Below are 15,102 nucleotides of genomic sequence, written 5' to 3'. Positions count from 1 at the left end.
GGGAATGGTGGCTTGGGGCTGGATGATAAAAAGAAGTCACCCAGCCACTGAAGCCTCTAAAAGGAGAAATACAAGAAAAAAGAAGAATTTAAAAATAAATAAAGAGTAAGTAAATTAAATAAAGTCTCAGGCATAAATGAATTGGGATTTGCTTTGGGATTGGGTAGCCCTACCTCACAGGGAGCTGGCCCCAGGAGGGAAGCCCCATTTTATGGGACCTGGATGTGGCCCCCTACCTTGCTCCCCACTGCACACCCCGTAGCTCTCCCTCCTAAACTAGCCTGTGCCCTGCAACCTGCCTGGCCACGTAATGTTCCCAGGTGCTGGACAAAGAGCTGGCTTGGTGCCAGTACCATGCCTTGGGCAGGATAGTTGAGGGAGTGGAAAGTTTTCTACATAGAATGGGGAGGGAAATCTGCATCCTGGGATGCTGGAGTGTGCAACTTGGGTGGCTTATCTCTGGGTAATGTCCTCACATTCAGGAAACACAAACTGGGTAACACGTATCAGGGATTAACCTGCCCTGTAGTGGCATAAATTAAAGGTACCTAAGGGTGATTACAAGTCGTTTATGTGTTTTAATATGTAGACAGTCTGGAGGTTAAAAGCTCCTTAGCCACCTAACACTAATGTATAACAAAGACCTAAGGCACTTCCCATGCTGACCCAAATCTTTGCAATCCTGTACAAGGCTGTGCATACTGGGTCTGGGGTAAGAACAACCTGTTACAGGAGTTCTGGAAATGAGTTTCCTTCTCAGCAGACACTCCGATTGTCCCCACTCTATACAGTGTTCCTCTTCCCCTGCCCATGCTGCAGCCTGGAAGCAGACCTCTGTATGGGTCAGGAAAGGTCATTGCTAGGATCATTGTGTCAAAGGGCATCTGAATCCTTTTCCCACTGAAGCCACTGCTCTGCTCTCCTTTGTGGGCTCCCTCCTCCCCAGGTGGATACCAAACTGTCTCTCATCTTCCAGTCTCCTACTCAGAGGACTCTGTGATGAAGCTGCAGTATTACACTGGGGACAGCGAGGATGGAAATGATCCTGGATCAGCACAAGGTAACAGGGCAAAGAAGAGCCCAGAGATGGAGCCCCATAGCTAGGGGGAGAATCCGTTTCCTGGGGATGTCCTCCAGGTCATGGTCCAGTACAAACGTGGGACGGTAGAACTGGGTCATATTTAATAAAGCATTCAAAGTTTTCTGTGATAACCTCTTGATAGGAATAGGTAGTCAGATCCAGACACTCGTTGTGTGTGAGTAACGGGCTGGGAATGGCACAAGAAATAATGTGCTGAGCATTGAAAAGTCTATCACTGAGCAAATCCAGATCAATTGCTAAAATTTTTCTCCCCTGCTACCCTGCCGTGAGCATAGAGACCAAGTTACATTCCAGTCTGCATGAGATCCTGCAGAGATCCTGGCTGTAATAAAACACATGATCCCAACAATACGGGGTGCACTTGGGCAGGGCTGTATCCTTAGTTATTCAGGAAGAACTGAAGCTGGACTAAGTCCTTTTTTACCAGTGCCCATGACCTTTCCCTTTCCACCCAGACCACTCTGAGAGGTTCCTTGCACTCCACTGCAGAGAGCCATAGGTCCAGGGCAGCAGGGTTTCCTGGGAACTCGGAGCATTCTGAAGAAATGGACAAGACCAAAGGAAGCTGAGGGTGGTGTTTATTCTTGCAGAGGAAACTTCCCGTGGGGATTTACAGCAGGATTACGACAGCGTGGAGGAGCCTGAATGGAGTGACATTCCTGTGCCTCCAGATGGTAAAGGTGAGGGGCAAATCCATACCACAGAGACAACATGAGTCTACTGTGAAACTTCCATTTTAGAGGAAAATTATATGCTTTATGAATGTGTTCCTGAGAGGGGCTGAGGTTTCAGTCTGGAGAGATGTGCCCATATCTCCTTGAGATCAGCAGGAGCTCATCGTGCTCCGGTACTCAGGCTCCAAGCCATGTGTAAACAACTGTTTGATGAGAACTGAATCAATAATGCTATGCAGACAAGTGCTCCCGTATCTCTGATGGCTTGCCAGAACTATGGTAGCAATGTGCCTGTCATGACTGTAGGTATTATAGGGTATTATAGCACTGCGCTGAGCTCGTCTCCCTACAGGGGGCGACAGGATGGACCTTGGCTCTGGATCACCTGGTCTGCCAAGAAATGGATCTCTTGTTTTCTCACCTGCCACGACTTTGATGACATATATATTCCCGGGAGGAACTGCCCATGGTGATCCTGTCTGGTCTTGATCCCTGTTACTTTTGTGGGGCTCCACAACCTCCCCTTTACCCCAACCTAGCCTCTCCAGATGGTGTTCATAATATTCTTCCACAGCTAGGTTGCAGTGCTGCCTACTGTGGCCTTATTTTTGGCCCCCTGTCCCAGGGTGTCCTTGGCCTCTTTTGGGTACACCCTTCCAGGGACCGGTGTTGGCCTGTGCTCAAGAAACTCAAAAGAAACAGCAAAAAAAAAAAAAAAAACAAAGAAAAGCATCTCAGCCTTCTTGTCAGGCTCTAGTAATGTCCCTTTTACTCATGAGTGGGTGCTCAACACCCCAATCACCATAATCCAGACAAAAAAATCCCATAGTCCATTCTTTGCTATGTACTAGCCTACCCTTACCCCTATGACCGTTCAAACTCTCTTTGGGGTCTCTCCCACATGCAAGAAGGCTCTACCTGTGGCTGTGGTTTTTTTTGTTTTGTTTTTTGTTTTTTCCCTCTGCCGTGTCCTCTGTTGAACAACTCTTCTCCGGAGATTCTCCCAGGCCTTGTGGACTCCCTCGCTCCATATCCTCAGCTGCAGCTCCTGCCAGCCCTCCATGCTGTGAGTTTTGGCTCATTCCTTCACAGTGCCCTGGCCCCAGGGGCCTGATCATACCCCCATCTCACCCTGCTAAACTCTGTCCACAGGCACGCTCCTGTCTGGGAATGAGTCAGTGAACATTTTCACGCTCATCCTTTGGTACCTATTTCCAAGCCCTTGCCCTCCAGCAGGCCTTTGGAAAGAGTCTGGACCAGCTTCAATGGTGAAACTTCATACCTAGTGCATGCATGAGGAGTAAGCTGGCTCAGAGAAAGGTTGTGATGTACTTGAGTCCCCCCAGAGCCCTGACACACTCCTTCCACAGTATAGATAAGCCCTACATGATGGGAAATGACTACCTATAGCTGTTTAGCTGTAGGAGGTTTTTCAGCTTTTTCTTTCCTAAGCTGACTGGGGCAGGTGAAGAAGCAGAGAAGCACGTGCTGCACTGGGACAGGACAGGGACATGTGTGTGACTGTGCACTGGCACAGGAAAGAGTCAGGTCATCTGGGGAAGTAACTGCACTTGGTACCACAGAGTCACTGACTTGGGTCAATGGCAGTGTGTCAGCCTGGCCCTGGGCAGCCAGGTGTCCCAGGAGCATCTGGAATGGGTAATGAGCCAGTCCATTCTTGGGAAAGCACCACAATGAGCTGCTAAAAAAACGATGGAAAATTGAAGAAGCAGGTGATAAATAGAACAAATGAAAGTCCCGTATGTGTAACTGAGGCACAGGAAGGCTGGAATTACATTCCCCGTGTGCACATAATGACAGTTTTCCAACTGTGAAACTGGCCTTTTTGGTGCCTGTGCACTGGGATTCTGTTACCGACCATTACCTGTGCAGTATGGACCTATAAGCATATGACAAAGTGTCATGTAGGCTCAGTAAGTTATACAGGAGTCAGTTCCATGGCTATGTGCACACAGCCAGTCTACATGCGTAAGTCACAAAATGAAGCCCATAAGTAGTGGGTTTGGAATTGAGGAGGAGGAGAACTCCTCCATATCTTAGCCCCAAGAAGCAAATTATTTAGGCTATCACTTTGGAGAGATCAGATCTGAGTCTGAGCCTCCAGTCCAGGGCCTTTGAACTTGCATCACCCCAAGTTCAAGAAGCATGGCTCTAACCCCTCACCCACAGGTTAGACATAATCGCAATCCATCTCCAGCCCTCCTTTTGAAGCTGGACCCCTGGATACCAAGAGGGGGACATATGGAGGACCAGGATGGAAGACTAAAGTGAAAAAAGCCATGGTTAGGTGACACACAAGCCACTGGAAAAAAGCCAGTCCTGAGTTCTAGCTTGGACCCTAGATCCCAATGGAGCACAAATCACTATACATCATGTTATCCACTGTCGGGCTGTGCGAAACGGCACCGTTCCATTTTGACTTGCTTTATGACGTTTAGACAGAACTGCATTTCATTTCAAATTTTGTTTTGACTCAACCGCTGTTCCATTTTGTTTTGTCAAAATAGTTTCTCTGTTTCGACGTTGTTTTGATTTTTCACCCATAGGCTATAATGGGGAAGCATGAAACAGCCTATACCTTTGTCATTTCTGGCCTTCTTTGGATGAAACTTGCAGGAATGGCAGCCTCTTCTGAGGGCATGAAGCCTGCCAAGATTCAAGGAGATAAGTGCAGGAGTTTCGGCGAAAGTGTACCTCAAAATCTTGAATGCAAAACTGAGGGTGTGTGTGTGTGTGTGTGTGTGTGTGTGTGTGTGTGTGGTAAAGCCACGGCAGGGTCAAACCTCCAGCCATACTAGCTCCTGCTGAGGCCACAAAGCCTGCCTGATGGTGGGGTCTGGTGTCTATGGACCCCACCATAGAAACCATGCCCTTACCCCATATTGGCAGTGCCTGTGGTGGAGGACAAGACTGTCTGGTGGATGGAATGCTAGAATGGGACACTGGATCCCCATGTTCCACGTCCCCCCACCTCCGGCATTCTGCCTCCCTGTTTTTTTTTACTAGCACCTCCATCCACTGATTCAGCCTTTGGCTGCTGAATACAGTGCCCTTCACCCTTGGGTCATACATGGCGGCCAGCACATGGACTGTCCTGGACCAGAAGGGATCAAGCTGTTTCCTGATGCCCTCCTTTAGCCATCTCACCAGTGCCTACATGTCTGGTGAAAGTGGCTTGCCCCAGCCAGGAACATTGATCCCCTGGAAGCTCTCCATTTGGCTCTGAAATTCCCTCACTATGGGAATCACCTGGCTAAGGAGGGCATCAGCAGCACTGAGGCTCTCACTGGCCTCAAGGAAGGACTTGAGGACCACCACAATCTGGGAGACAGTACCCCACTCAGCTCTGTTCAGGGGGCACTGATCCCGATCTCCTCAAGCAAGGCCATCTCATGGATGACCTTCTGTTGCTCCACCAGCCTCTCGAGCATCAGGTATGTGGAGTTCCACCAAGTCTGGACCGCCTGGATCATATTGTGGGACCCTAAACTTATCCATGTGGGCACAAATGACACAGCTTGGAGAGCGCCCAGCCAGGTCATGAAGAGCTAGAGGGATTTGGGAGTGGGGCTTAAGGGGTTGGGGGCACAGGTGGTGTTCTCATCGATCCTCCGAGTCTCAGGCTACAGGCTGAGGAGGGAGAGGAGGATGTGGGTAGTGAACCAAAGACTGCGGTGCTGGCGTTATTAGGAAGGCTTTGGCTTCCATGACCACAGTCCGCTCTTTGGTGAGAGAGGCAGCGAGCTGCTGAGAAGAGAAGGCCTCCACCTCTCTCTGCTGGGGAGGAGGCTGTTCTCAGCCAGACTGCGCTCGTGTGGTGTACTAAAGCAGGGGCGCGGGGGGGGGGGGGGGGGGGAGGACTACTGCCACTGCTTGCCCACTGAGCAACCCATACAAAGTCAGCAGGCTAAGTCACTTAAAGGATACCACCCTTGCCTCAGCCCTGGAACATACTGTAGGCAAGGCAAAGGCCCCCAAAGGGACACTTGCATGCCTATATACAAAAGCCGGGAGCTTGGGGAATAAAGAGGAGGAACTTGTCCTCCTGGTTAACACAAATAATTATGATGTCATAGGGTTAATGGAGACATGGTGGGACTGCGCCCATGACTGGGCCATGCATGGTTGTCATGGGGGACTTCAACTACCCTGACATCTCATGGGAAGAGTGCTCGGCCAAATCAAAGCGGTTGCAAAACTTTCTCTCCTGCATGGACAAACTCTATCTGATGCAGGAAGTCTATGGGTCAATGAGAGGTAAAGCGCTGCTCAACTTGGTACTGGCAACCGGGGACGACCTAATCAGCAACCTAACAATTGAAGAGAAGCTGGGAGACCATGACCATTAGCTGATCACCTTCACCATCTGCCGTAAAGCTGGTAAGTCAGTCAGTAATACAGAAGTCCTTGACTTCAGGAAAGATGACTTCGACAAGCTAAGGAGGCTTGTCAGTGAAGCCCTAAAGGGCCACAACCCAAAGAGGATGGGAGTCCAGGACGAGTGGTTGTTCGTCAAGAGAGCAATCCTGGATGCGCAAGCAAAATCTCCTGTCTCTGAGGAAAGGTAGCAAAAGGGCACAGCGGCCCTTTTACTCTCCAGGGAACTAGTGGGCCTCCTGCATCTTGAAAGAAGGACGTACAAAGGATGGAGGGCTGGATCCACCACCAAGGAGGAATACGCTGCACTGGTTGGACCTGCAGAAAGCAAACCAGGAAAGCCAAGGCTGTAACAGAACTCCCGCTAGCTACAAATAGGATAATAAAAACTCCATCTTTAGATATGTGGGGAGCCAGAGGAAAAGCAAGGGCAACATTGGACCTTGCTAAACCAGATGAGACACCTGACAACTGATGCCCAGGAAAAAAACAAACTTGCTAAATGGGTTACTTTGTGTCAGTTTTTCATCAGTCCCATGGGATGCCCCTGCCCACAATGGGAAAGGGAGGCCCAGGTGAGAGAGATTCCCTACCCTCCATCAAAGCTAACCTCATGAAGGAACACCGTGAGAGGGTGGATATCTTCAAGTCAGCTGGCCCTGATAGTTTATACCCAAGGGTACTCCAGGAGGTGGCAAGCATCATAGCCCAGCTCTGGCACAGATCTTTGAGAGCTCCTGGCGCTCTGGTGAGGTGCCCGAAGATTGGAAGAAGGCCAGTGTGGTGCCTAACTTCAAGAAACGGAGGAAAATGGATCCAGCAAACTACAGGTCCATCAGCCTGACCCCCTATCCTAGGGAAGATCTTGGAAAAGATTATCAAAGAGGCCATCCTTAACAGCCTAGCTGACGGCAATATCCTGAGGCATACCCAGCACGGGTTTGTTGTGAGTAGGTCTTGCTTGACCAATCTCATTTCCTTTTACAACCAGGTGACCTATCACCTGAACAAGGAAGAAGAGATTGATGTCATATATCTTGACTTTAAAAAAGCCTTTGATCTGGTGTGCCATGATCACCTCTTGGCAAAACTGGCTAACTGCGGCCTTGACCTCATCACAATCCACTGGCTGGGAAATTGGCTGCGCGGTAAGACCCAGAGGATGATGGTTGATGGAAGTCAATCATCATGGTGCACTGTGACCAGTGGGGTCCCTCAAGGCTCTGTCCTAGGGCCTATACTATTTAACATCTTCATTAATGATGTAGACATTGGTGTCAGGAGTGGAATGGCCATGTTTGCCGACGACACCAAACTCTGGGGTAAAGCATCCACACCTGAGGACAGAAGGCTGATCCAGGCAGACCTTGACAGGCTCAGAAAGTGGGTGGATGAGAACCTGATGGTGTTTAATACTGAAAAACGTAAGGTTCTCCACCTCAGGAGGGAAAACCTGCAGAATCCTTATAGGCTTGACAGTGCTAAACGGTGGCACTATGAACAAAAGGGACTTGGTAGTCATGACTGACCACAAGATGAATATAAGCCTTCAATGTGGTGCTGCGGCTAGTAAAGTGAGCAAAATGCTGTCCTGCATCCATAGATGCTTCTCAAGAAAATTCCAGGATGTTGTTCTCCCATTGTACTTGGCCCTGGTGAGACCACAGCTGGAGTACTGCATCAACTTTTGGGCTCCACAATTCAAAAAGGATGTGGAGAAGCTTGAGAGAGTGCAGAGGAGAGCCACGTGCATGATCAGATGTCAGGAAGGAAAACAGACCTGATGATGAGAGGCTGAGAGCCATGGGGCTCTTCAGCCTGGAAAAGCGCAGGCTCAAGGGTGATCTGGTTACCACCTATAAGTATATCAGGGGTGCTCACCAGGATCTGGGGGAACGTCTGTTCATCAGAGCTCCCCAAGAGATGACAAAGTTAAACGGTCAAACTCCTCCATGACTATTTCAGGCTGGACATAAGGAAGAACTTCTTTACTGTCCAAGACCCCAAGGTTTAGAATAGACTGACACCGGAGGTGGTTCAAGAACCTAGTTTGAGCGCCTTCAAGACACATTTGGATGTTTATGTTGTTGGGATCCTGTGATCCCTGCTGACTTCCTGCCCTTGGGCAGGGTACTGGACTTGATTATCTTCCCGGGTCCCTTCCAGCCCTAATGTCTATGAATCACATTGGTCCCATTGTCGGTGACCATGAACCTGTGTGTGAGCTTGCCCTGCTCAGCAAGCCACCCCTGCACCAAGCGGTTCATGGTCCCGATTATCTCTGTTGCTGTGTGGGACTCATCCATCACCTCAGCTTGAAGGAGAGTCCACCGATGGCCTGACTGGTCACACCACTGCCCTGTGAGGGAGAGGTAGGCATGATGTCCACTGTGGCTGCTCCAGATGGTCAAGGTGAAGTGTAAGGCAAACTGTGGACCTTTCTTGTGCAGCTTCTCCCTCAAGTACTCCATGCATAACTCATACAGAGATGGCACCACAATCCTACTGAAAGTGCTGCATGCAGGCAGTTGGTATGATGGGTCCACAAGTACCATGAGCCACCTGAACCCTGGCTGCTCAACTAGGGAGAATGGCTGGCCATCGACAGCAAGCATCTCCCCAGTGCTCTGGATGATATCGCTCACCTTTGGAACATGCCCCGCTTTCTGTCTGCCTTTCTCCCACTGTTCCAGGGTGATCTGCCTCTGTTTTAGGGGGATGGGGGCTTTATATCGAGAGGGGGTTTGCTTTGGGCACACTCCCAGTGGTGCCAGGCTGAGAAGGATCAAGGGGAAGGGGTTGATGCCTGCAGAGTTGCATCAGCATCCCAGTGGTGCTCATATGATTTGTTCCCTTGCCCCGGCTGGTTTTGGCTCGGCAGTGCAGGCAGATAGCATGTGTGGGATCATCTACCACCCCAAAGTAATCCCAGACCACACTACCCACTCGCTTCTGGGGTGTGGGTGCATCTGTGGATGGTGCTGCAATTTCCTCCTCAGCAGGCAGAGGCAGAGCAAGAGAAGGAACAGACTCAGCTGAGCTGCTTGACTCCACCTGTACATCAACCTCCTCCAAAGTGCCTTCTGGGGAAGGAGACCTGGATCTTGGGGAATCTTGAGGCATGTCAAGCAGAAACTCAGCTGATTCCCCCCCCCCCCCTTCCCCAAAATTTCCCTTGCTAGTGCACTGAGATCCAGCTCTAGCACCAGCTCCTTCTCTGGCACCGGAAGGCTCAGCATGGGAAGCGAAATTGGGGTAGAGTAGGCTGCTGTGCTGGTGCTGGTGCCGGTGCTGGTACTGGTGGTGCTGCTTGTTGTTGCCATGATGGTAGTGTGGGTGGGGGTTATGGCTGGGTCACATGGAGGGGATGCAGTCTTGGTCACAGGCAGTGGCAGTGGCACTGCTTCCCTCTCCTTGCTGCTTGTAGCAGCCTCATCCCTTTTACCTGGAGGAAAGAGGCTGCATCTCAGTTTGGTGGCAGGGTGGAACTTACACCTCTCCCACTACCCACTCTTCCGCTCCTCCTTGAAGGTTAGTCAGTGTGGCCACCTGCCTTTCCACCACGCTTCATGCTGTGTTTCATGTCTTCCTTTAGTACAGATATATAAATTTATTCACATTCCTATATAAATTAAAAAAAAAAAATGGAGGTGTCTGATGAAAGTAAGAAATGTTAAATGGCAAGTATATGGCTTAGCCCCTGTATAACTTGAAAACTGTGGGTGCAAGGTTGTTGGTGGTACTATTAGGTGTGTGTGAGATGCAAATAAGAAATGTTAAATGGCAAATATATGGCTTAGCCCTTGTATAAATTTAAAAGTGTGGGTGCAAGAGTGTAGGTAGGTGTGTAGTGCAAATAAAAAATGTATAAAAGCAAACAGAAATATGGCTTTGTCCCTTTATAAATTTTATAATGTATAAAGCTTTCAATGTATAGAAATAAAATATAAATGTATTTTGTTTCCTATATACATTAAACTCTCCAGTAATTCTATCCAATATAATTATAGAATTCAAAAGAATGAATCAGTGAATATAATAAAATGAAAGCGCTTCAAAGAAAAAGGTATTCTAAATCCGAAATCCCTCTTGCTAGCAAGTATGAAATCCTTTAGAAGATCAGTGCTGCTAGCCGTTCTTATCTGATGCTGAGCTGCTGGAACACACAGCTCACTAACTGGCACCAAGGCAGAAATCAGGGCAGTTCAGTTCAAACTGCCTTTTATTTAGTTTTTGCAATCCTCCCCCAGAGGACTGGGATTGGAAGGGACCTCAGGGAAGGATGACGCTCACTGGCCAACTACACAGTCAATAATGAGAACACTCCTTCCCTGCCTTCCCCACTCTTCCCACTCCCTCTCTTTACATTAGTTTCTGTTTCCCTAGAGGCAAACCCAGCTTGAGCTTTGAAACGCAAAAGGTTTTAAAAATTTTGAAATGTTTTGATTTGACTGTTTCATTTCGAGGCCGTTTCAAAGCTCTTTGTTTCATTTTGATTTTGCTGTTTCGAGCTGGAAACGATTTGAGACAGAGTTGAAAAGAAACTGCCGGCGAAATTTCACACAGCCTAAGAAATTGTTTCATTTTGATTTTGCTGTTTCGAGCTGGAAACGATTTGAGACAGAGTTGAAAAGAAACTGCCGGCGAAATTTCACACAGCCTAAGAAACAACATTTCAAAAAGACCTTGTTACTTTCCGGACAATTTCTGAGTTGCCAGAGGACCTGGATTTAACACCCTCCCCCTTCTCCCTTCACCCACAAATGATTTCTTCTGGGGAGAATTCTCCCTGTGATGCCCTTCACTCCTTTTTTCCAAATAATGCTAGTAACTCAGTGCATCTTTACACGTGCTCTGGGCTGGGTGGGAGCACTTTAATTACAGCAGCCCCAATAGCCTCCCTAATTAAGGTGCCTACAATGGCTTGTCTTGTGTATTCAGCATCGCACGCTTCAAAATGGTGGTGGTGCTGCTTAACTAAAGCTTGTTTGATGAGCTTTAGTTAAAACACCCCGCCAGCATTTTGCAGCAGAGGGGCACTGAATACATGAGTCGCAGGGGCTGCTGGAACACACTAATTAACATGTTCCAGCAGACTTAATTAATTATGGCATGTTGGAGAAGCATGCATCTACAGGCACTCTCTGCTTTTAAAGGAGCACTGTAGAAGCACTGTGCAGTTAGTGCACAAAGATTAATAAACTTACGCTCAATGTGCACTGAGAATTTCGTCCTCAGGCTTGACCTCCTCATTTTGATCCCCCACAGCTACCTCACACAAGCCAGCACAGCTGCTGCGTTTGGCTCTTTCCTACAGCATAACAGCACATCCATACTTTGAAATGTGCTTCTGACTTTGACCTATGTGACAATCCTGTGACACCGGGTTTGTGGTGGATGCTGTGGTCTCTCATTGCCTCATGGCTCTGGGTAGTGGAAGCCCCTCAGCTTTTTTTCCCTTTCAGGTCATGTATTTCTGTCTTCAGTAGAGGAGCTCTCATGTCCTGTAATTCCATCCTCTGTTGCAGAGGCCCTTCCCCTGGCAGGAGATGTCACTGAAGATGGTTATGATGAAGCTGCAGAAGTTCCTGGTCTTCCACATTTTCCTGTTTCTGGCCTCACTGGTGTCCCAGCAGAAAGAGAGGAGAACTTACAGACCTACGGGGACTCACAGACAGGTGAGAGGGAAGGGCAGTGTGTCCAGTGTGCATAATATCATCACTTAGAATCGTAGAATCACAGGGCTGGAAGGGAACCCGAAGGGTCATCAGGTCCAGCCCCCTGCACGAGCAGGAAAAACATCTGGGCTAAGATGACCCCAGCCAGGTGACCGTCCAGTGTGAAGAGTCCAAGATCCCTCAGCCTCTCCTCATATGGCTTGCCACGCAAGTCCCTGATCGTGCGAGTGGCACTTCTCTGGTCTCTCTTGAACTTTACCATATACTTGTTGTAGTGCGGGGCACAGGTCCAGGTCCAGCCCCCTGCACGAGCAGGAAAAACATCTGGGCTAAGATGACCCCAGCCAGGTGACCGTCCAGTGTGAAGAGTCCAAGATCCCTCAGCCTCTCCTCATATGGCTTGCCACGCAAGTCCCTGATCGTGCGAGTGGCACTTCTCTGGTCTCTCTTGAACTTTACCATATACTTGTTGTAGTGCGGGGCACAGGTCCGGATGCAATACTCCAGGTGTGGCTGCACCAATGTTGAGTCAAGTGGGAGAATCACTTTGGATTTACTGGAGATGCATTGATTAATGCATGCCAAAGTTTTATTGGCCCTAGTGGCTACTGCATTGCATTGCCAGCTCGTATTCATGCTGGGGTCTGTTGTTACCCCCAGATCCCTTTCATTTGCAGTGCTGTCCAGGTTAGCCATGCCCAGGCTGTAGGTGTGCTGGGGGTTCTTCCTTCCCAGATGCAGCACTTTGCATTTCTCTGTGTTGAAACTCATTTGGCTTCATTCTGCCCAACATGCCAGCCTGCGTAGGTCTGCTTGCATCTGTGGCTCCTGGAGGAAAATGATTACAAGAAAAATGCTGTTTCCCTTTTAAAGATCAGCCAGCTTTCTAGTCCTTCTTACTGCAGGAGGAAACTTCAGGACATAAAACAGGGTTAACTTCAGGGCTCAAATACAGAAACCAAAGGTTGGAAAAAGTTAAGGCAAAAAGCTAAAGTAGCTACCCTGAGAGAGGATGACATGAGGCATTTAAGTACCTGTCATTAGAGCCCCTTGAACTCTTCTTCCAAGTGCTAAGATACTGCCTTACAACCTGCAGGGAATTGTCTAGGGATGGATTATATGGTTCTGTGAACTAAATGAGAATAAACTGTGAATCTGCATTGTGTGAAACTTGCAATGTCTTCTGCTCTATAGGTCCTTGCTCTTGAGATATATTGTGGTGAAGGGAGCCCTTCGGTGTCCTTCAGGCATTATGACTCCCTAGGGCTACAGACATTGTCATAAGACAATGTGACCCTGTCATTGAGAAGAAGGAAGTGAACCTCTTAGTTCCTGACACCTCTCTTGAACCCAGCAGATCACAGCACAGGAGCCGATCTGCTCCCACAACTTTCTTTGTAGAATATTTTTGACAATGTGGGAGTGAGTTGCAGTCTTTTTATCAGAATCATAGGCTCCTCAAAGCATCTTGCCCATGTGCGTAGAATCACAGACAGCTGTTGAAGACCCCCTCACCCGCAAGGAATGAAACTCTGGCAAAGAATAGGTGCCTGGAGTGAAGAGATGCAAGGCTTCATGCTGAGAAACACTGCCATCAGCTGAGAAGAACCTACCTCCCTGGGTGCCTCCAGGCTAAAATGGCTTGCTGATGCCAATGTAAAACCTTGGAATAAGAGAGAACTATAAAAATCAAATCCAAATTATCCCCTTTGACAGCTCCATTTAATGCCTTGTTCTGATTAATAACTGGGTGCCTGGAATTCAGATGAACTGAGATCAGTGCCTAGGCTTCCCACACAGTCCCTGAAGGGAATTAGGAGCCTCCAAAGGGTGTCTCACCAAAGTCAGTACTCAAGTCAACAGCAATTGATGAGAGTAAGAGTGTTCTTCACTTCCATCCATCCTTAGAGCTATCCCTGACCAGGTGTGCTTCTGAACCCCAGTTCCTGTTTTGAGGAAGGCAAGGACCTAATGCCACTGCCACCCAACTGGTTAATAGCTGTCTGGTATTTAGAGCACTCCCAGAGAAACTCTGAGCGTTGTGTCCCAGGTCCTCTTCCTCCTGATGGACTCAAGCCCTGATCCTCCAATGCCCAGAGGAGTCTCCTGCATTGCCCAAAAGATGTCAGGAATTCTCTGATCCTCATCCTGAATCTGAGCATCTGTGCTGCAAAGAATGTAAGCGTAGGCCTTGGGAGCATAGAGAGTAAGAATGGAAACTGGTCTGGGATCATTTACAAGAAGAGATGGGAGACCAGTGGCAGCGCAGGCTATAGGCCGCACACAGGTTATATGAATGTGTGTAGGCTCATATTAAAACATATTCTCTGTAATTTGTTTCTGTTGATATTTTTCAGAATGGAGCATGCCTTGGCTTAAAAGTGAAGGAACCTTTGAGTCTCTGGAAGATGACCCAGCCCTTCTTCCTGGAGACACGGGTTATGATGATGTTGAAGACGGCATCTCTGTGTCATCACCCTAAGAATGGATTTGTGCTGAGATAATATCCCGTGGGAGTGTAAATGCTGTATGATCAGCAGCCTTCTGTCCAAAATACACACTAGGTGATTGTAGCCAAATGGGCAAGCCCACCTGGAGATATTGTGACTGACTTTTTGAACAGGGATTTTAGTACTGGTCAAGATCTCTAAATGTTACCAAGGAAGGGGCTGTAACATGCCTTTTCATTTTGTACTTCTCAGGCTCTCCAGGCATTTTCCGGGTTTTATTCTTTATCATCAATTTAATCTTTTATAAATAAAACCTTTTTGTTATTAAGTTCAGAGTTGCTGTTTCTCTCATGAAGTCCATCAGCTATCTTGCTCGGAGATGTCACTTCCCTGGGCCTCCTCCCTCTCTGGTTACTGTCAATTATTGTCAGATCAATATGACATGAAAGGCATCACTCTGGAGCAGAATGACCCATCTCAAGTAACCACCATAATGATAGCAGAGATGCATCCGGCTGCTGTTCTGGTGGACTTGGACTGTGAGCAGACACTCATGTAACACAAAACACAGAGCCGGCTGTGGCCGAGGCCATTAATCTGTCTGACAGCATGGTGGATGAGCTCTGTGCCATCCAATTCCAATGTGGGGTATACCACACTTGATTACTGGATCTGGTCATGCCAGGGAGAGCCTGATAAGGGCTATGAATAAGGTTTAAATATTTCTTGCAAAGCTGACACAAAGAACAGTGCTAAAGGATGACCAGGGCAATTTTTCCTACACCGAATATGACCAGTCA

The 15,102-nt window shown here is 48.3% G+C and overlaps 1 protein-coding gene across 1 annotated transcript in view; it reads left to right on the top strand.

The window, feature by feature from the left end:
• The window catches only part of LOC102380542 (antigen WC1.1-like), a 40,948-nt gene extending 26,614 nt beyond the window's left edge, over positions 1-14,334 (top strand). The window contains exons 13-16 of the mRNA XM_025195356.1: positions 977-1,060; positions 1,693-1,782; positions 11,703-11,852; positions 14,210-14,334. Of these exons, the coding sequence (XP_025051141.1) occupies positions 977-1,060; positions 1,693-1,782; positions 11,703-11,852; positions 14,210-14,334 (449 nt within the window). The remainder of the gene's footprint in view (positions 1-976; positions 1,061-1,692; positions 1,783-11,702; positions 11,853-14,209) is intronic.
• Positions 14,335-15,102: the final 768 nt, after the last annotated feature.

This window comes from Alligator sinensis, unplaced genomic scaffold, assembly GCF_000455745.1.
Source record: "Alligator sinensis unplaced genomic scaffold, ASM45574v1 scaffold731_1, whole genome shotgun sequence".
Lineage (NCBI taxonomy): Eukaryota > Metazoa > Chordata > Crocodylia > Alligatoridae > Alligator > Alligator sinensis.
The sequence above is the reverse complement of the archived record's forward strand: the minus strand, read 5'-3'. Positions and strand labels throughout refer to the sequence as shown.